At 35.2% G+C, this 23,318-nt stretch overlaps 1 protein-coding gene across 4 annotated transcripts in view; it reads right to left on the reverse strand.

Annotated features, from left to right (window-relative positions):
* The window catches only part of map7b (microtubule-associated protein 7b), an 80,129-nt gene extending 57,388 nt beyond the window's left edge, over positions 1 to 22,741 (reverse strand). Inside the window, exon 1 of one of the 4 annotated variants that reach the window (XM_056449347.1) lies at positions 22,693 to 22,741. In XM_056449347.1, coding sequence (XP_056305322.1) covers positions 22,693 to 22,738 — 46 coding nt within the window. In that variant the 5' untranslated portion in view covers positions 22,739 to 22,741. Of the gene's footprint in view, positions 1 to 14,171; positions 14,451 to 22,692 lie in introns of those variants that run through there. The other 3 variants (XM_056449346.1, XM_056449345.1, XM_056449348.1) reach the window with 3 other exon arrangements.
* Between the last annotated feature and the right edge of the window lie 577 nt (positions 22,742 to 23,318).

Below are 23,318 nucleotides of genomic sequence, written 5' to 3' on the forward strand. Positions count from 1 at the left end.
GCGTTTCAAAATGCACAATAGCATAGGCTACATCTCAACTAGCGCTGGGCAATATAGGAAAAAAAAAAGTTTTTTATTGTGTAACTAGTCAACTTAAAACATTACAACAACAACACTGAAGTAACATTCTCTTTATAAGTAACTTGAAAAACCATCTGGTTAAAGAACATTGTATTTTTAATGGCCTTGCCGTACATAAATTGCTCAACAAGGTGTAAATAAATGTAAAACAAATTCACGAGTTATATATCGTTGCAGAAGATTTGAATAAAATATCAAAGTAAATATTGTGCAATTTGAATTGAATATTAAATACTTCCGTTTTGAATATATAGTAAGAAAATATACATTTTAACCAATATAAACATTACATCAGTCAAATAAAAAAGTTCAGCAAATTTCCAACAGTAAAAAAAAAAAAACACTTTGTAGACCATCGTGCAAACATAAAGCATGTTGTTGATAAGTCACATGTAGCTGTTCTTTACAGGTTTCTTGAGAGGAACACCAGTCTGTCTACTGTTTCAGGCTTTAGAGATGCTCTGTGACAGGTTATAAAGGGGCACTGGTTGCAGAAATACTGAGGTATTTTTTTGCAAGTTTGCAGAGCCTGGGAAAGATTGTCTCATTAGCCTTTAACCAGTGAAGTGGGTCTGTATCTGAATCTATATCAGGAGACATCAAATAGGCTTTCAGCTCGGCTTTGACTTTGTTTTCTTCTGATTGAATGACAGGTTGTGATGCTGGAGCCATTTTCTTAAAAAGATATAGAGGAAGTAAAGGACTGAACACGGAGACTGCAAAGCCTAATTTGACCCAATGCGTAAAGATGTGGACATGAAGCTGCTGCAAATACAAGCATCAGATGTGTGTCTAATATATATATATATATATATATTCTTTTTTTCTCTTTTAATAACCAATCATTTGATGTGCTTTGCACCACTCTGTATTACGCTGCAGGTCTGGGTTTCAACTAGGTCCGCTACTGACGTAATGGGGGCGGGTAATTTCACTTTTCACTACTACAGCTGCTCACCTCTGCTCGTGTTCAAACCAAACTAAGAGCGTTTTTCACATGGCAGGTTTTTATGTCCTTTATACATGTTGAGAGATCAAGTTTATCGACTTGATAAGGGAATATGTCTTGACAATCCACACAGACATGACTTAGTAAAGCGTGAAGTCATGCATGATTTTACTTGTTGCATTAGTCTGAATGTAAATCCCCTTGTCAGGCAGCACTGAAGCAGCGTGAGAGAGTGGACCACAGCGCATCAAACTAAAGGTTTTAACAAAAGAAAAATACACAACTTAAGACACTTAAATGCTTGTATGTGTTGTATTTGCACCAGCTCTGCGATGCACGTCCACAACTTCATGCATTGGGCTAAACTAGGCTGTCCAGTCTCCCTGTGTTCAGTCTGTTGCTGCCATGTTTGAAACTCATACAGGCAATCAGGCAGCGTAATACAGAGAGTGGAGCAAAGCGCATTTGTACAACTATAATGTATCTTTTTTTTTTTTTTTTTTTTTTTTAAATCGCGATACCTCAATTTAATAAAAAATTTTATTGTCTTAAAACGTAAATTCGAATTAAATAGAGGAAAAAATTTATAAATAAATAAATAAAATAAATAAATAAATAATAATAATCGAAAGAATTGCCCAGCCATAATCTCAGCTCACATAAAATCTATTGCATAGTAAAAGAGTCTGGATGGTGTCCAGGGGCATCAGGTGATCAAACTTTTCGGGCAAAGGTTAAAGTTGAACCTAGTTTGAATGACCTTAAGTTCACTTGTTTGTGTGCAGACAGACTGAAAAGAAACACAGGCAATTTTTTTGCCCTCCAAATTACATCTTATATTTTCCAGATTCGTTTTTTCCATTGATCTTTTCCAGATGCAATTCTAAATGTTCAATGTAAACTCAGATTTTGGTCTGGCTATTCCTTTAGGTTTTTATAATTGTATTTACTATTATTACCTTGAAAATTTAATTCTATAGTGCATTGGTAACATTATGGTCATATTTCTGACAAAAGTTCTTCAAATTAAAGCAGACTTTTATTTTGAGAGATTTCCGTGGTTATTTCAATGACAAATGTTGCGAGCGCAGTATTTTAAGTTGATATTGCATTCATGTAATACGAGCATAATAATGTAATACGTGCCGATTTCCTCTGTTTGTGCACATAACTTCTTGCACGCCCTCAAATATACACTGCTCAAGTGCAGATTTTCTTATGCGCTCTCAAATACTCTCCACATCTAATTATCAGGCACCTGTAGAGTTTATGCATTCGAGTAAAACAAATACAAATAAAATGAACCGGGTGCTTTTTAAAATGAATGACGATGAATGGAAGTCAAACCGGAGAGTCATCTGACAAAAAAAAAGTGCCCTTCTGAATCAAATCAGCAGGATGCCCTTCTGGATCTTTCACTTTCTTCGAAGACACTACTGACTACGCTTACATGGACATCTGTAATTAGTTATTTGCCTTAAAAGAGAATAATACAATTAAGGTGTTTACATGCAGTGCTTTCAGGTAAGAGTTTCCTGTAATTTTGGGTGACTTTAACTGCAGTTTCACATTCACTCGGAAACATTTCATTCATGCCCCCGTGACAAACCGGGGTATTAGACGCAAATAAGGAGTAAGGACTGGTGAGAGTGTTACGGAATTTAATAACGCATGCCAAATAGAAAGAAAAAAAACTTCAGCATTTCACGATGTGTGTGTCTGCGGTCCTTTACTGACAGCCGTGTGTGTGGATCTTGTTGGAAAATATGGCCAAAAGTCCTACATGATGGTAATAGTTTGATTGCGGTGTTTACTTCATTATATAATATATGCATACTCCACATGTCTTAATTCCATTTCTGTTTAGTTCAGTTATGACATTAGTCGGATTACGGTAATAAAAAATAAAAAAAAAAAATCACTGTTTACATGATGACTCTTAATCAAAATATTGTCTTAATTGTATTAAAATTCATTGAAGTATTGGTGCCCATGTAACTGTACTCAATGTTCGACTCAAACACGCAGTCATGGCTCTGCTAACGTGGCTTTGCGAAGCAGCATTTTCTATACGTACATTAAAAGCAAGTATGTTGTGGCTCACACTTACTGACAGTCGAAGAAGATTTACAGGTAGTCAGGAATCCAACCATGTTGTCCTCACAGAGACAGGCTCGATCATCACAACTGAATCAGTTAAGCTATATATTTATGCTGTAGTGTAATTAATGCTACGCACATTAAACGCAGCAAGTTATATGCGAATGATGTGTGCACATGGATTTTGGCTTTTTAAATTTTCGCTAGCGAAATTGGCCAAACTTGGGGGGATGTGTCCTAAAAGGTTAAAAACCCCTGCTATACATATCGGTCCTGAAGTAGAGCAAGATAAAGTAATTGTACGCAGAACCACCTTTACCTATAAATAAAGTATAGTTATGGAAACTGTATTTATCATAACTGAAAGTTACGTCATGTTTGCTGGCCACAAACATCGCGCAGCCCTGTCAGTCAGTCAGCATGTAACCTTAAAGGGTTAAACTCATAACGCACAGCACTACTACGACTACATAAAAGTTCGCTCTGTTATAATTCACTTATATTTTAATATGTTTTGGTGCGATTATCACCCGCTACCAAATAAAAAAAAAAAACAGCAACAACTAAAGATTTTGAATGAGAAGCTGTAATATAGCCGTAGCAGGTAGTGTGTGTGTATATATATATATATATATATATATATATATATATATATATATATATATATATATATATATATATATATATGTATGTATATATATATATATGTATGTATATATATATATATATATATATATATATATATATATATATATATGTATGTATGCATGTATGTATATATATGTGTATGTATGTATGTATGTATATATATATATATATGTATATATGTATGTATGTATGTATGTATGTATGTATGTATGTATGTATGTATGTATGTATGTATGTATGTATGTATGTATGTATGTATGTATGTATATATATATATATTTAATTGTCAAGTCAAGTTAATAGTATTTTATATGTAGCACCAGATTACAACTTCTTTTAATAAACAAGCTAAATAGCCGTATGTAATATCTTATTTACACAAAGGACTGTGATTTCGGTCTCTACATGGTCACGCGATTACAAATTTCTGTTCTCTGAATCACACATGGTGGAGTTCACAGATAATTGAATGGTCCTGCATGTTTTTAGGCATTTTTATATGTATAACAACTAAAAGTTCTCTTTTGACAACATTGCAAATTCACTAAAAGCTGTCTGGAATTATTAGATAAATAAATAATTTATTTTTTAACATGAATATTTAATAATCTAAATTCTTGTCATACACTCATTGCTATAAACAATAGTTTATAGACTTTTTTCTTTTCTTTTAGTAAAGTTTTAGATTTAGATGTGCATTTTAATTCTTATGAATCAAACATACGCTCCAAACTTGTTGAACATGTTGAATTCTTCTCTCATAATTTGCAATGTTTCCAAATTCGTTATATTATTTTCTGGGGCGGTTCATTCAGCTGTGGCAATCCCTGATAAATAAGGGACTAAGCCAGAGTAAAATGAATGGATGAATTATATATATATATATATATATATATATATATATATATATATATATATATATATATATATATATATATATATATATATATATATATATATATATATATATATATATATATATATATATATATCAGCAATTCCGTGCAAATGTCAACCTTGCCGTGAAAAAAATTAAGTTTTCACCAAAATACGGAAACCGTTTCTGGGATTCATAAATATAACCCTGCTTATATGTATTTTATTAAGCGGTTCTCTTGCAGGGGAGATCCCCATATTTGGAGCATTAAAAGCTTAAAACCATCTGCATGTCACTTACAGCTCTTACCTTGAATCTCACTCATAGTTTTGGAGAATCCTGAAAAACCCCATGCGAAAACCTCTTGTCTACATCCTCAAGGAAAGCAATGCTAATCCAGTATATCAAACACAACCTCACGCAAACACAAAGTCCAAAGGACGCAACATCCATCAGGCTGATGATAATGTGTGTGCTCACTCATTGACAAATAAAGAGAGGCTGACGTGACGGAGACATGCATGAGAACTGGACCTCCACCCCATCCCCTTTAATCTGAGAAATCGAGAGGAGACTGTAGATCCCCTTCTTTGAGTGTGTAAATGTGAGATTATAAATCACAATTGTGTGTGATTGCTGCGTGTGTGTGGTATAGGGAAAAGGGGGAAAAAAAATGCAAGATTAGAGAGAGAGAGAGAGAGAGAGAGAGAGAGAGAGAGAGAGAGAAAGAGAGATCAGCGATTAGTGTGCAATTCTCCACATGGCACCAGGATATGTGTGTGTGTATGTGTGTGTATTGGGGTGGGAAGGCTCAGAGATCTGAGCAGCTTAGCGGCAGCTAATGCTAAGCTTCCAGAGAGAGAAAGAGTGCACAGAGGTGCCTTACCCTCACCAATCAGTAAAAACAAATAAAAAAAACACACAATTTTTAACTCTGTGTGTTATTTTGACATCAGCAACAATAGGGTTTTACACCAACAAACATTGAGTGCTCCAAGTAATGACTCCCCAAAACAATGTGAGGTGAAATGAATTTTCAGATGAGGATTAGTGAGGCAGACCTATTGATTAGTCTATAACAGTCTTTTTTTTCTTTTAATGCACAATTTCTTTCAGCAACTGATCCACTGACCAGCTTAGACACATTTAGAGGCAGTCCAGATTTACTGCCCTTCCTCCCCTGCCAAAACAACAGAGTGCTGGTTTATCCAATGAACAGCTTGGGAATTGCACAAGAAAAAAAAGGACAGCCAGCAGCAAACCAACACAGAATCAGAGCACAGAATAAAGCTCAGTATCTTTGGATGATAACTGAATTTACACACAAAATACAGACAATTTGGACAAAAGCTAAGCTAAGCTGCAAAAATAAATAAGACACTTTTAATTATTGTAAAAATGCTTGAATGCCTTTAATATAATAAAAACTGTAATTGTGATTTAAAGGTGCAGTAAAACCACATTTCTGAAATCCAAAATGAACATCTAACTCAAATCTCTACCTTAAGATATTTATATTTACAAGTTAAATCCAATTCTGTTAATTAAAGGTGCAGTATGTAAGTTTACCTAGGTATTGCATACCTGGATCAAAACAAACGCAAGCGCAGGTTGCCAGACTGAGAACCAATAGGAGAGAACAAGTCTGACAATCGAGTCTAAAGGCTGGATTAAATCATGATCTAAATAAAAGCAGTGGCATGAGATAGAAGGAATATTTTCCATTTTAAAGTAAGTTTTTGTCCTAACCAACACCTCAAATTGATATATTAGAAACGGCTTCTGTCTCACAGCTGAATAACAGAAAACGGACTATGATCACCTCAGGAAAACCTCATGTGCTTTATTCAGTGTTAAATGCTAATAATGTGAGTTTCAATGGCATTTTACAGGACATTTATTGCCACACAACTGAAAGCAGCAGCAGATAGTTCACCTCAGATCTTGACAATAAAATAAACCATTTGAAATTGAACTTAAGAACTGTGAATCAGTGCAAACCAACTAGACATGGGCTGGTATAAGATAAGCTTATGATGAGGTATGATAACCGTGGATAAAAATATCACAGTTTTAAGGTATCACGGTCTTGTGATTACTGCTCTAAAATATATTCTTTTTAAATGCCTGTGGTAAAAAACTAAAACTTTTTTCCTCTTTGAACAAAATATTTTATTTTTTGAAAGATTTATAATATTTTGGAAGAGTAAACATGTCAGGCTAAATAATTTAAATGAATCATTGACTTCTGCTGTCTTCATTGGTTTCAGATTTATTTACAATTTAAAATGGCATCTTTGGATATTTTCTCTGCTGAAGATACTGTTGTCTAAAACAAATGTAAATAAAAAAAATCTTACACATACCTTAGCAACGGCTTTACAGAAAATTGTGGCGGTTTACCTTGAAAACGGTTATCGTTCCATGCCTAAAACCAACACATATCAGTGATTCAGCACGTACATTTAATGTTTAAGAGGTTTAATATGTATTAATTAGATTATAAACCTTACCATTTCGTGAGTGAGAACATATTCTGTGCTTCTGAATGGCCGTATTTAAACTTCTGTCGTGTTTTGTCTGGTGCAAACAGCCAAATTGCTTATTACTGCAAATCTCATCACATAGCGTGTTGTTAGGACATGGGGTTACAATGTAACCTGCTCACCTAATGTTTACTGCTACTGTCCACCGGAGGTCGACAGACTAATTGGCCAAAGTGAAAGTGGGTGGGTTAAAAGAACCAAAACAAAGACAGCTTTCATCCGTTTTCAAAGCAGAATTTCTGACTTCAGAAATGTTTTTCAGATAAACAAGAATGTTCACTTAGCATGTTTCTTAAAAATTTGCAAACATATCATGGTATTTTTATGCTTTAGAAGAGTCAAAAACGTACATACAGCACCTTTAAAAAGAAATAACTAAAAATATAAAACAATTATCATTAGAAATAATGATGATTATTAGAATAATTATAATGATGGTGCCTCTCAGAGCTCATTTTGGTGACTAAATATGCTGAAATGGCATAATGATGTCTAATGATAATCTGCATTTTTCTGTCATTGCTGTGTGAAGCAGAGATGAAAGAAATAATAATAATAATAATAATAATGCAAATCAACAAGTAAGATGATATGTTCAAGTAATATGTGCATCTTGGGTCTGCAAAATACTGAAGGATGGCTATCTTGTATGTCAGGAGGCTAAGCAAATAATTTGCACTGAATTGCAGCCCAAACACTGCTTGACCTTGTGTGCATCAGCTGAATCTTCAGCAAACACTGGCTCTTCAACTATTCACATTTAAAACAGAACACAAAATGTCAAAGGCCGCTTTTGTGTTTTGCATAATGTTAATATGTTTTTAGCTTGTATATAATTTATAGCACTTTTACAAACTTTACATCTAGCTTTTCTGTCATCTACTTTTAACACGCAGTCTTTAAATTGGAAGACAAGGCTCTCAAAAATATATATTATGCTGGCATGTTATCTTAGTTAACAGTCTGCTGAATGTATTTAACTAAAGTGACTGCCAGTTAACATTGAGCTGAAAATAGCTTAACCATAACAATAAACAGCACAACATAAAAAAAAATATGGCATACATCCCATGACTTGTAGCAAAATCAATTTACTATATTTTAATGTTGGAATTTGTCCTTTGGAATAGACCTTCCAAAATTCCATGACCCATGAAAACCCTGTCGAGGTCAAATAAATAAATAAATAAATAAATCTGGGTTGTCAAAACTCAACAGAGTCAAATATAGACAAACTCAATGTTAGGTTAAGTTTCATTTGTCCAAACTTGCATTTTTTTAAATGCTAATAACTTTTTAACCATAGACCACAGAATCCAAATTACCCGTAAGGGTTTCGTTTTTTTTCTAATCTTAATTGTTTGTAAAACCTACTTTTTCGAACTCGTCCTAGACGGTTCATCCCATTTTCACAAAAATCGGCTCAGATCATCTTCAGACCATGTTGGCAAAAAGTTATGGAATTCAAGACGATTACCTAAATCCTTGTCGAATAACGTAAAAATCAATTCGTCAAAAAGCATGCAAAAATCACAATTGATGCTATATCTCGGCAAAGCTTAACTCTATTCGCACCAAACTTGCTGTGTGTTATGACAATTATGATTTGAGGTTGCCTGTAGTTTCGTTGCAGTGCCACCTAGTGGTCAGGAGATATGAAAAACCGTTATTTTGGCTTATAGCTCATGAACGCTTTCACTAAATTGGTCTCATTACATTCAGAGAGGAATTCCGAGTCGAATGATATCCAATTTTCCAATGTTTGCCATTTTGGGCGTCAGCCATATTGAATTTTGTCAAAACAAGCTATATTTTACATTGAGGTATCAACACAAAAATTGGTATGCATCTTTAACACCATGCGCTGAAAAGGCTCAAAAAGTGTCGGAGCTTCCAGAGAGAAAGTTATAAAGAAATTTGGAAAATCGCTAATAACTTCTGCTACATTGACCGCATTGTCATGCTTCTGTTATATTCCTTGAATAATTTTGCAAACATAGATACCACATTTTCCAAATTTTGCTAAAATTCCGGTCAGCCATTTTGATTTCATTTGAAAAGCTACTTTTTCGAATTTCTCCTTGGCCATTGGTCCGATTTTCACCAAATTTGACTCAGATCATCTTCAGACCGTGCTGACAAAAAGTTCTGGAATTCGTGTTGATAGCTCTAAAGGTTTTTGTTTACCGCACCGACAAATGTGCTGGCATGATGCCAAACTACATCTGAGGCTGTATCTCTGCAATGCTTAAAGATATTGACACCAAATTTCGGGTGTGTCATTGCCACATCACAATGAACAAACCATAAAAATTTGGTGACCTATGGGTCAGGCGGTATTAACCATTCATTACACATTAATAACGAAACTTACAAATTTGGTAATAACTTTTGACAGCATTTGCTAATTTTGATAAAATTATTCCTTAGATGATGCTGAAAACATAGATACCCCATATGCCCTAATTGCCAAAATGTTCTTCAGACCTTGCTGGCAGTAAGTTATCAATTTTATGTTGATAGGCAATACGGTGGTTGTTTACTGCCCCGACAAATGTGCTGGTACAATGCTAAACTGCTTCTGAGGCTTTAACTCTGCAATGCTTATACGTATTGACACAAAACTTAATGTGTCATGGTCACCTCACATTGACCACGTCACATAAATTTGGTAACAGCACCACCTACTGGTCAAAAGTTATAAACCAGTAAATTATTCAATTTCTTATGTTTTTGCTAACATTTCCAGTTAAATGAACTTCAAATGTATTGAGAACTCATTATTTCACTTGATCTGAGGCTCTATAGAGCTTGCTGCTTATGGCCTCTGGACTGCTTTGTCATTGGGCCTTTGCATTGCTTTGCCCCGCAATTGCTGCTTGCAGCTATATTGGGTGCCCAAACTTTTTCTTACGTAGGGTAAAAAAAACAAACTTGATTGAGTGTGGTGGGCCGAAGGTAAATGTACCAAGCATTAATTTATTTACTATTTAAAATATATCTTTAAATTTTATAATGAACTTTTTACAGTTAAAAACAATCCCATTTATAACAAAACGGAGTTATAATATTCGAGCTTCAATTGTTTTTGCTTTCACTTGCCTGCCGATGTCGTCTGTATTGAGTTACAGTATTTATATTTTTAAAAAATTTAATTAATTTACAGCATTTTATTAAAATATTTAATTTTATTTAGCTTAAACAAAAAAAGGTTACGTTTAATTAGAAAAGACGATCTCTGTTAAAAGGCGTTTGCCCCAACCTTCCCCACTATTCTCATCTCAGATGGGCTGGTGGGCCAAATCAAAGGTTACCATGGGCCAACTTTGGCTCGCGGGCCCTAGTCTGGGCATCTCTGGTCTAGAGCAAAAGCAGCACATGGTGTTCATGGCATTAGTTCAATAAGGCAGAAGTGTTTTAAGTTGAGGGATTTTTGACCCAGCTGAGCCACACTGTACAGTCTTGTGACACAAATCTGAATATGTGAAAAGTCAAAGTGGGAGACAGACCAGATCTCACACACGGTTTAAAAAAAAAATAATAATAATAAATTCACATGACAACAAATGTTTTATGTTGATTTAATTCTATTTTAATAAGTGAATCAGGTTTCAACTAATTTGTTTAAAGTTATACAAATATTTAACTTATATAGTTTACTTAATATTTCTAGTCAGTTTGATTGATGTAAGTTAAGATGACTAGTAAACATAATTTTATTCAACTAAAAAATTGAAAGCAGAAAGAATTTTCTAAACAGTGTAGGCTGAAAAGTTAACATTCCCAAGCTTTAAAAAAAGGGATGCCCAAACTTTTACTTATGAAGGGCCAAAAACCAAACTTAGTTGCCATTATAGCTGCCACTAGGCATGGGCTGGTATAAGATTCTGACGGTATAATAATCTTGGATAAAAATACCACAGTTTCACGGTATTTTGGTATTGTGATTACTGCTCTAAAATATATTCCTTTTAAATGTCTAGGTAAAAAGCAAAAACTCTTATCCCTGGTAATTTATTTAATAATATTTAAAAATAACAGTATAATTTAAAACATTTTTATAATGAATGTATTACAGTAATAACAAAAACAATCTCATTTATAACAGAATGGAGCTAGTTTAACTAGTTTTTGCCTTGATTTGCTCGCCAATGTCTTCTGCATAGTCCTCTACCTGTCATTTACATTTTTTAAAAATAGATTCATTTAAAACATTTAATTGAAACATAATTTCAGTCGGCTTTATTTGTAGCTCAACAATAAAACAAACAAAAAAGTTATGTCAAATTAGAAATGACGATCTCTGTTAAAGCCATTCGACCCAACCCTCTCCATCATGCTCACTCTCTTGTCAGATAGGATGGTGGGTCAAATCAAAGGTTACAATGGGTCAACTTTGGCCACAGGCCCTACTTTGTGCATCTCTGCTTTAAACTATAACACGAGCATCTCAATTTGCATTCTACACTATTATAGATGCCGTTTATAGTCTAAACAGTGCAACTACTGCATCCACACACTGCAAATGCCCCAAATGACACACTTATTTAACTAAAAAACAAACTGCACTCAACTGTAACATCTTTTATTATGTAGTGGAGGAGTCTGGGTTTTCAGATTGATGACCAATGACAGAATTTAAGCTCATCCACTAGACAGATCAGTGCAGACAGTGCTTCATTAGGGACATAACTTATTGCTTTTGTTATGACAGGTAGCATAAACCACATATTTCAATAAAAGATCTGTCATTTCAGATATAGAAATATAAATACTGTATAGTACCATTAACCTATTAGCCTAATTCATATGGAAAACCATCAGTCTGGACAGTCCTGTCTACCTCTATGTGAATCCTTTCAGGCAGCTAAACAGAGCTGCTCAGCTGTTTACATTCCACTTCCCGGTGGTCATGTGACCCACCCACAGCCCAGGCCATCCCGTCCAACTTGTCAGTCATCTGCTATTGCTTTAGTGACAATGGGTGGGGCAAAACAGCCACTCCCAACAGAAAACGACAGCAAAATTGTTTTCCTGCTCAGTCGAAGTAATGCAGAGACACTAGAGACAGATGGGCTAAGTGTTATTAGCCACTTCAGTGTAATAGATGTTCCAGAGTGATATTCTCTGTGTTCACAATACTGTTAGTCATACTCATGTACTGTATGTGCACTAACATGAATAGAACGCTGCCAAGGATGATACAAATCTACAACCAAAGCACAGCAATTGTCATAAGGTATAATATATAATACAGCCTATAATGGCCAAAAGTGACTGGTATAAAGTTACCCCCTCAAACAGCCAGTGCAGACAGACACAAATGTAAAAGCTCTATCTGTTTGCAATTGAGTATTAAGGGCACGTTTCCTTATGCACATTTAGTGACTGAATTAGAACTGTAAAATAGGTTGTCCTCAATTCTCAAGAGCTTTTTGCATTGCATGCACATCAGTTTTCATCAAGACTAAAATTATTATAGATGTATAAGGGAAAGCATGTTTTAGATAAGATTGCAATTTATTTTAACTTTACCCCTTTTTAAAAATTATAATTTATTGTTTTTGAGGTTTTATGTAACAAGAAATAATATATGTAATCTCTCAAAACAATACAAAAAACATATACAAAACAAAATGTATATCAAATGTTGTTCACCCATTATTAACTCTGCATCGCTATGGCTTAAAGGGATAGTTCACCCAAAAATGAAAGTTGCCTCAATTTATTCTCCCTCATGTGGTTGTAAAGTTTTAGAAGTTTCCTCGGTTGAACAAAAATCTGTGCCGGATTATCCGAAATGCAAATTTATTTCAGAAATTGATACAGTGCTTGTGATAATTCACATATATTTCTATACATAAACACATCTGGAACAGAAAGAGAATGTCAAACATATGACACACACAGACCAAACAGCAGCAAGGGAGAGGTTCGCTAGTCACTGAATCCAGCATAGGGGTCCTCAACTGTCCGCCATATCTGTCTCTATACACTTTGTTTGTCAAAGTTATTTGTGCTCAAGTGACGGAATCATTGTGCTTTTCTCTTGTACGGTGCCTCTAAACGGTCAAAAAAAAAAAATAATAATTTTTAGGATATGAAGAAAAAATAATAATCTAACCCATTTCAAAGGTGGTGTGTCAACATGATTTACGCAATGCAAAGTCAAATTTTTTTTTTTAATGTGTGAAAATTTTGGACGAAAATTTCGGATTTAGTGTGCTTTAAACTTAAGACGGAGTTTAAATGATATGGAAGTCAATGGGTCCCAGTTACCAGTATTTTTCAAAAAAAAAATTGTGTTTAACAGAAGAAAGAAACTCAGATAGGTTTTCAACAAGTTAATGATGTACGTTTTCATTTTTGGGTGAACTATCCCTTTAATCTCAGGGCTCGAGATTAACCTTTTTGCTTGGTAGCACTGGTGCTCCCAACCTAAAAAATGTAGGCACACCAGCCAAAATTTAGTCGCACCACCAAAAATGATGTGCACTGTTACTACAAGTGTAATATTTAAGAGTTTTCATTTTTGGGTGAACTATTCCTTTAATCTGATGCTAGTACAAACAACAACAACAAAAACAAAAGCCGATATCAAAACATGCAGACACAAACCTTAAAAAGCCAAGTTACCCTACTATTTTTACCCAACTATGGAAGTCAATGGGTCTTAGCTACCAGCATTTTTTCAAAACAAACTTTTTCCTCGTGTTTAACAAGAAATAAATTTAGATAGGTTTTGACCAAGATAATGGTCTAAAACTGAAAACTCTGTCATCATTTTCGGGTGAACTATCCTATTAATCTGATGCTAGTACAAACTTTAACAACAAAAGCCGATATCAAAATATGCAGAGACACAAACACCTTAAAAGGCCAAGTATTAGCTCAGGACCCCTGAGAGTACAACAACAGATAGATTCAGATCCGCCTTTTAACCTTTGCTGTGTCCTAACCTCCAACATACCTCCTCCTCCTCCTCTCCTGGGTCTCTTGCGTCTCCGCTGTCCCTCCTCTTCCTCAGCGATAGTGGACAGAGATGGGACAGCCGACCTGCAGGCCCCCCTCCTCGTCCTGAGGGGGGCCGGCATCTTTCCCTGTCCTCCTCTGTTTCTCTCTCTCTTAGTGCCCAGCGCTGCTAACAGTTAGCAACCCACACATCTCTCATCAGAACCCTCATAAATAGCTCACAGCAGGACCAAAGACGGACAGATGCAGCCAGACAGACTGTAAGGAAAGAGATGAGCCCAAACTCCTTGCCGTCCGGCTTACTGATGCTCCTGTAATCCACAGAAACTGGCTCTCTTTCCTCCTTAAGCCTGAGAGACACGGCTGCTCTAGTTGCTGATGCTGCCACTGTCTCTCTCCAGGTCTGTCGTACTCTCTCTCGCCCTCTCTCTCTTTTCTCTCAGGCCCTTATAGAGAAAGTACCACAGGCTGACAAATGCACTGAAACACTGCCTCTCAAGCGCGCGCACACACACACTTCTCTATTTCCTACTGAAATATTCAGTATGAAGACCAGCAAGGTGAGCCTGTGGATTAGCGGACACAATGACAGCTACAGCACACAGAATTATGGGATAAAATGGACAGAATAGGGGTGAATTATAGTCTATTATTTAATGTAATGTGCACTTATTCTCACAGTTAGTGGTGCAGTCACATTAGCAACATGTCTCTTGTCAATGGCATAGTGTATAGGCATGGGTCAATAACCAGTTTCGAGGTAAATCACAGTTTGGAAAAGTTTAGGTATTAAAAAGTTTTCAGTTATACCATTTCTATGGCATATGTAAGCTTTTTTTAATTGTGTTTTTAGGCCTCCACGATTAAACGATCTCGATTTGACCCCCCACATGACCTTAATCCAGCATCTCTACAATTCAGCCAATGATATGTTAAAGTTTAGGAGAATCATAAAGGTGGTCGCACAAGTCTTCACATTATTTTATATACGCTTCTCAGCAACATGGACACCTCCAAATAGGGTTGAAAGAGTCACACACTGTATTTACAAGGTATAATACACCCAAAAATCTCATTTCTGTCTTAACACAACGATGTATTCACGGCCGCAGAATCATACATGAGCTGACGCACTGTTTGTTTACTACCAGAGGATGCGCCTGCAAGCCCGCAAATGATGTCTATTTAGCGAACAGAACCTGCAAATGCTGTAAATAATAGTAATAAAGTTGTAAATTATGTTCAGTTTGTTGTACTGAGCGATGGTTTGGGAGCCGCACAGGAAGTATGATTTCCATGATTGTTTGTTTTTTTCAGAGTGACGGCAGCCATGACGAGAGCGCACTCAGCAGTGAAAGTGAAACCGAAAGCTCGCACATAATTTAAATGATCATATCGCATTTTAGAGTTATGATTATGACAAGCATTTGATATTCTTTTTCTTTCATTGCAAACACAAAGTGTTGTGCATGACAATAAATGTTTACGGGGTTAGTATAACTACTCTAGCCTACACTGTAAAACCCAAAATGTTAAAGGTAAACATTTTAAACCTATTGCAACAAACCATTTAAGTGCAAAACTAATCCTAATGAATACTGTGAACTTAATCCATTTGAGTAAATGAAGCAATTTATGCACAGTATAACCCAATAAATGAAAAGAACTCAAACAACTGAGTACTGTAAAACCCAACAAGTTAAGGCAACTCAAACCGTTTGAGGAAACCGATTGCTACAAACCATTTGAGTTAAAAAAACTAATCTATATGAGTTCTGTGCACTTACTCCATTTAAGTTGAAGTAACGAGGTATTTAATTAACTCATTACCTTCATCACTCAGTTCAAAACTCTTTTCAAATGAGTAGAACTAACTTTCAGTCAATTTTGAGTTAACTACACTCATTTCATTTGATAAAGTGGACTGTTGGGTTTGACAGCGTATATAATGTTGAATATAATGCAAGAGGAAATTTGACCATGACAAATGTCTCATTTTACCAGTGAAGAAATTTTCTAATAATGTTGTCAATGCCAGATGGCAAGCATACGTCTCAAACCTAAATAATTCAACTTTAGAATTATAAATAGTTGTATTCCAATGTAATGTACTTTAACATGCATTAATGAGCAGGACAAATTTAAAGTCTATTCAAGTCCACCGTTCCAAGTCTATACAAAATTTAGCATTGAACATGCAGATTATTGATATTGTGGGCACTTCAAAATAGGGCTGGGCGGTATATCCTAAATATTATTTCACAGTAAACTATTTCATGAAAGAAAAAATTGATTGAGAAAAAGTTTTTGTGAAGTTAGTTATTCTAGAAAACTTCAATATAAAATTATAAATATGTAAACACTTTAAGGAAAAATCAAACAAGCATCTTTCTTAGCTCCATGCATGCTGTTGCCTACTTATTTACATTACATGAAGTAAAAAATATTTTACAGTTTATTCAGTGGTACCGTGCAAAAATTATTTAAAGTTTTAGACTGCTTTTAAAGAATATTCAGATTGTTGTATCAGTGGTTGTTCATGGCAGCGCCAATAAGACTTAATAGGCTATTTATTTTCAGACATTAACATGAAAGAAATAGAAAAAACATGTATAATTTACTTATAAAACATTTAAATAATAATAAATCTCAAATAAAATCATGATTTTTTAATTTACAACTCGAATAAACTGGACACACTTTTGGCAATGTGTCCTCTGAACAATTTTTTTTTAAATCTTTAAAAACTGGTGTATGATTTTCTTATCTCTTTGCTTAGAATTAACAAGTGGCACATAAACTGAATAAAACATTAAACTTTAAAAGCAGAAAACTTGCAATGTTAGTTTTCCAAAAAAAAAAAAGTGAAGCCCTATTTTAAAGCACAAATGAATGCAATTTGAAACTGATTAGCAAAAACCTTTCTTACAATTCACACTTGTTAGATATGATCTGATTCTAATTGGATATGCAGAGAAATCTGAACTGAACAGACAGTCTGAACAAAGCTTGACTGCTGCTCATGCTCTTAAACAAATACACAAACCAGGGATGGGTCAGGATGATTGCACAGTCATCCGACAGTGTTTGAACATCAAAAGAGCTGTGAGTTTGCTCTAACTGAATGTGACGAATCAAAAGGATTGGGTACGACAACATCTTTCCATTGTGTTGTATTTGCGGGCTGCATGCAAAAACAAACTGATTCACAAGCAAATTACTTTTAATGACTTAGAAAAGGCTAGTCAGTCTAATGAAAAACCAACTCCATCAGAGCAGTCATTGCTGGAGTCCCACCCTCTACTCAGTGTGTGTTTATGAATGACAAACAGCTGATAGTGAGTTTACAGCCAACAGGCGAATGACACGTCAAGATAAACCTATGACCTACTCCAAATTGAAAGCCATCTTCTATGGCTCTAGTATACACACGCTGCTATGCAGTAATGAATACAGTAAAGTGATCCCTTTTAAACTACTATCAAAAGATGTGTAAATTTTAAATCCTCATATTTAAACCACTATAGCACCAATATAAATAAACCTATTGTATATACAATACATCCTACATATAAGTTTTCCCAAAGATCTTGCTGAGTCACTCATTATGTGATACTGAATCTGATACCATCTAAAAAAAAAAAAAGTATATATTTTTTTGCATATTTGCATGTAAAGCCTTTTTTTAAATGGATTGCAGCACTCAATTTATGTTTCATGGATAAATCAATACTCAATAAACATGTGTAGGACCCTAAAAATGGACAAACCCCACTGTTGTGCTAAAAATGTAATCTAAATGGGAAAAATTAACACAATATTGGAGTTGTCCATATTTGCCCCGATGTTAGGTTATGGCAAGCCATTTTGAGAGTGCAAAAACACAGAAGGAAAAATATGGATCTCAGTAAATGTTTTGTCATACAATTCTGTGGAATTTGGCCAATATTGGATTACATTTGATTTATTTGTGTAAGCCTAATCAAATAAGGGGATTCAGCACTAGTGTCTGAACCATAGACTGTAAAATATATGGACGGAGTATCCGTGACGTCACCCATAGGTTTCTGAAGAGCGCAAAAGAAGCCACAAGTAGGCGCGGCCAACCGTCGCCATTTTGTTCGCGCGTCATCGCCCCCACGGCGGGATACCAAACAAGGGCAAAGAGGCGGAGAGTGGGCGGAGCTACAGACACCTGCTGGCACTTTGCTTAGACCTGGCAGACAGACTTTACTTTGGGAGAAACGCTTAATACTTCATTACCTGTGACTCGTTTGTGTTCTGACCACATGTGCTTGGCTGTACACTATATCAATAAAGTGTTTAGACTTTCAAAAACACTGTAGTAACACATTGAGCCACTAAACATTGTTCTCATGATGTTTTCTACAGGAGGAAAACGCGAATTACTTCCAAACACTTCAGATATAGTCTGTGTTAGTAAATGCAAGACTATTTATGAACTCCAGCAGAACGCTGTATGACAACGCTTCAGATGACTGTAGAGCCTACAGCTAATCAATCTGTCACATTCTGGAGTGCTTTACGGGTCTAAAGAAAAATATTAATGATAAATGATCTTAAACAAAACAAATACATTTATAGAGATGGTATACAAGTATATAACTTTACTCACATGGGAAACGGAGGCCACGTGAATGGTTTGTGAGCACAATTAAATGCACACAGCATCCCATATCATCTGTTAATTGTAAGAAATAAGTCCAAAAGGCAGCTGACTGTGTAAAGCCACATAAAACAACACAAAAATACGATGAATATGCCGAGATCAGTGGCTAATCTGCCGGATTCAGCTGAGGTGAAGTGAGGGCGACCAGCGAGACCTAGCTGTCACTCAAGTGGCCACGCCCTTAATTATGCAAACTTAAAATAACCTAATATAAAGGAAATGGATGAGTTATAAAAAAATTCACCCCCCTCACAGTTGTCATGGAGGGTTATAATAGCTATATGAACCAAAATCGTTCTTTGTACCAGGCTGTAAACACCTTTTTTTCTGCTGTAAAGTCGGCCATTCTAACAGTGGGCTCAAATGCAATTTGCTCTATTATGGAGCCAGGACTAGCGGAATTTTAATGAATTGCAGTTTCAGTTACTTCCGTATTGGCTTCCCGAGGGAGAGCGGGAGGTTGCCGCTTGGTCTGAACAGACATGACTGCAAACATAATTCATACAAAGTCTGCATGTTCTGTGTGAATAAATGCTAAAATATGTTCACAACATTGTCAAGAATGCGGGACTTTTGTAGTGTTTTTGTCATCTCACTATATAAGAAAATATAAATGAACAAGAACATCTGCACTGAGTCAACAAACATTTACATCATCTAATGTTAACACAGAAACTGAAGTGTCTAAAAATTTAGTTAACAGAAATTAAGAAATTGATATATTGCTATTGATATATTATGTACACCACCTGACAAATGTCTTGTCGTCGATCGCAGTTGTAAGCGCAACAAATAATAACTTAACTTCTAGAATCATTTGGAAAAGTGGCTGTTGAATCATCTGTTGAACTGCATCTCAATCATTACAAATACTGCAGAAGACCTATTGGACCCCGCATGGACCCAAGATTCTTATAGAAATCAGTCAAGTTTGGTGAAGGAAAAATCATGGTTTGTGGTTACATTCAGTATGGGGGCGTGCGAGAGATCTGTAGAGTGGATGGCAACATCAATTGAAATATGAACTTTACTAGAACTATGTTAAGCTGCTTTGACAATCTACATTTTGAAAAGGCGCTATATAAATAAACATGAGTTGAAGTGAATCAACAGCAGTGTTTCTCTTCAGTTTATAGACTTCTTTTCTTTTAGTAAAGTATTAGATTTATAGATGTGCATTTTAATTCTTATGCATTAAACATACGCTCCAAACTTGTTCTTGATTCTCCAGACATGTTGACTTCTTTCATCATTTGCAATGTTTCCAAATTGCACTGTAACTTTTCATAACAATATTTATATCTTCGTTATATTATTTTTTGTGGCGGTTTATTCTGCTGGGGTGACCCCTGATAAATAAGGGACTAAGCCAGAGTAAAATTAATAGATGAATTATTTTCTGTAAAGCTGCTTCTAGCCATGGCAAGTTCACACCTAAATGGTTATGAGACGTGTTTAAGGGATTATATGCAGCATCCTTCATTTATTCTGTTAGGTAAGGCAAGATCTTCTTTTAAGGTTCATACTTAGAGGGAAAATGTTCTCAATGCGTTATAAAGCTTGAAGCATTAGAATCGGTGCTCAGTATCAGCATCAGTACCCGAGGTATCAAGACATTTGTGCTGGCCATTACATTTCAAACCACAGGAGAGGGCAAATTCTTCAGCAGGATAGCGCTCCTTCTCATACTTCAGCCTCTACATCAAAGTTCCTGAAAGCAAGGAAAGTCAAGGTGCTCCAAGACTGGCCAGCTCAGTCACCAGACATGAACATTATTGAGCATGTCTGGGGTAAGATGCAGGAGGCATTGAAGATGAATCCAGAGAATCTTGATGAATTCTGGGAGTCCTGCAAGAATGCTTTCTTTGCCATAGATTAGCTAATCGCAACATTTCAAATCTCGATTGCGATTCAATTTCTATGAATCCCACAGCCCTAATCGCAATAAATATTGAGGAAAAAAAAAACATTGCAATGTCAGATTTTTCCAGTATCGTGAAGTCTTAATTAAAATTGTCCAAACAATAAAATAAAAAATGAAAACAGTCGTTAGGGAAAGAACTAACAATATTGGGAATATACATGTCCACAGAAACTTTAAATTAGTAAACAGAATATTATAAAGTATAGTTAGGAAAACAATTTATGTGGAATCATCCACAGGTGTCTGCATGTGAACTGCATCTGATACCAATGAAAATGCATTCGCATCTGCCATTATCACATTACTTATTGTCCTAAGCAAATAAACAAAACATTTGCATTAAGCACTCATAAACAGAGGGTCTGATTCATTCAGATGCTAAAATTATTCAGGTAGCAGAATATACAATTAAACAATGCTGAGCTTCCCATAGAAAAGCATCATCTAAACACCTACTGTGTTTATTCATTCTGATGCTGAAATGCATTTACAAGATACATAAAACATATAAAAACGCATCTTAAAAAAACTAAACTGCATTAGAGAGCTTCCGTTGCATATCAAAATAAGACATATTTATATGTCTCTCAATCTATCCATCAGATTCCTAACAAAGCGAACACACATGGAATCTGACCTTTGCCCCTTCAGCCTTAAGAAAAACAACTTTACACTTTAACTAGCATCACTGTTGTCGTCTGTGCTTATAATCCATTGACAAACTGGATGATTTCAAAACACAAAGGCAAAGTAAGTACAATAAAACGGATTAAGAAATTTCAAGAATTAGACAAATATCAGCCTGGCCAATCAGTTTAACATTGGTTAAATTAAAAAAAATATGGTTTGTTTTCACCCAAAACTGAAAATGCTGTCATTATTTACTCACCTTTTACTTGTTTCAAACCTATTAAGACTTTCTTTCTTCTGTTAAACACAAAAGAAGGTATTTTGAAGAATGTTGGAGACCTGTAGCCTTTTATTTGTTTTCCCAACAATGGAAGTCAATGGTTACAAGTTTTCAGCTTTATTCTTTTGAACACTAAATAAGATATTTTGAAGAAAGAAACTCATAAATGATTGGAAAAACTTGAAGAAGAGTAAATAATGAGAAGATTTAAATTTTGTGGTGAACTATCCCTTTAACCTAATCCATTCAAAAACAAACCTTGTCATATTAGATCAACCTTTAATCACATTCTTCCTTAAATGGTACATTTTAGCTTCTCAAAATGCAAATTCTTGGCTCAATTTGACTTCCAACAAGTGATATGGGCTGGATAAGAGATTTTAGTCACCAATGATTAAGAAAAATAAAACAATATGATATTAAGAGGGGTGTGAAGATGATGATGTGGGCGGGGTAATCTACATTTAAACACAAGCTGATTCAAACACCTGAACACTTATCTAACAAAGCACAATTAAAACTGGATAATTACACCGAACACCTCCAAACTGTTTAGCTCGTTTCGCTATACTAGCATGTCTGTACTGCACAAATTAAATACAACAGAAATAAAACCTGTCACGTCACAAGTTAACGCGCGCGCACGTATGTACGTACGTAACAGGTGCTCGACTTCAAACTACTTCAACGGCATTTAACCGAGTTTAAACTTATTAAACAGACACAGCACCACATATAAGCAAAACCGGAGGCGTTTTCTTCACAAGAGCTGGTGTAAACACCCGCTGGCAGTGCTTTGGCTCAGCGTTTAGGCTGATTTACTGATTTAATCCCTTTCCTCTGACCGGCTCGCGCTGCTTTTCTGAGGTAAAAGTGTTTTATTTCGTGACAACTATAACCGCCTGGGTTTAAATATAGATGAAGGTTGTCTTCACCCGTTTGGATGCCGGTTAAAACTTCTGGACAAACTTTACACGGAATAAACAAACTCTCACCTTGGCTGGAACTCTGACAGACGTCGCTTCCATCCCGCTCCGCCATTTCACCGACGTCACATGAGGGGATTAGAGCGCGCGCTTAGTACAAAAGCGGCGGTCACGCGCCTCTAGCGGACAGGTGAAGAATCACAGATAATAATAATATTCATAAACAACAGAGATCTGTCTACCACGTTTTCTGACTGCAATATTTCTTTAAAAACATATTTCCAAAATTTAAATAGTCTAATATATGGTCTAAAAATAATAAATAAAAATAATCATCATAAATATTTTACTCATAGACAATCGTAAGCTGTACATGTAAAATATTTCCTGATTTATTTTATTTTTATTATGTCCCCTTCATTGCTTCATTTAATTTATTTATCTTTTGAATAATCCACATGTTCTGCATTTTTCTCAAAGTTAAAGATAGTTAAAAAAGTTTTCCATGTACGATTCTGACACATCCAGTGTGTTAATCCTAATTGTTAATTAAGTGTTTAGCTATGTATCCATTTTATTCAATTACAGTAATTCCCAAGTGTTTGAATTTATTTTATTTAAAATTGTTTGTTATAATAGTATTGTATTTATAATAATTTAAAGAATAATGTAACATCTGTTGTATTATAATAAAT

Source organism: Danio aesculapii, chromosome 23, assembly GCF_903798145.1.
Source record: "Danio aesculapii chromosome 23, fDanAes4.1, whole genome shotgun sequence".
NCBI classification, from domain to species: domain Eukaryota; kingdom Metazoa; phylum Chordata; class Actinopteri; order Cypriniformes; family Danionidae; genus Danio; species Danio aesculapii.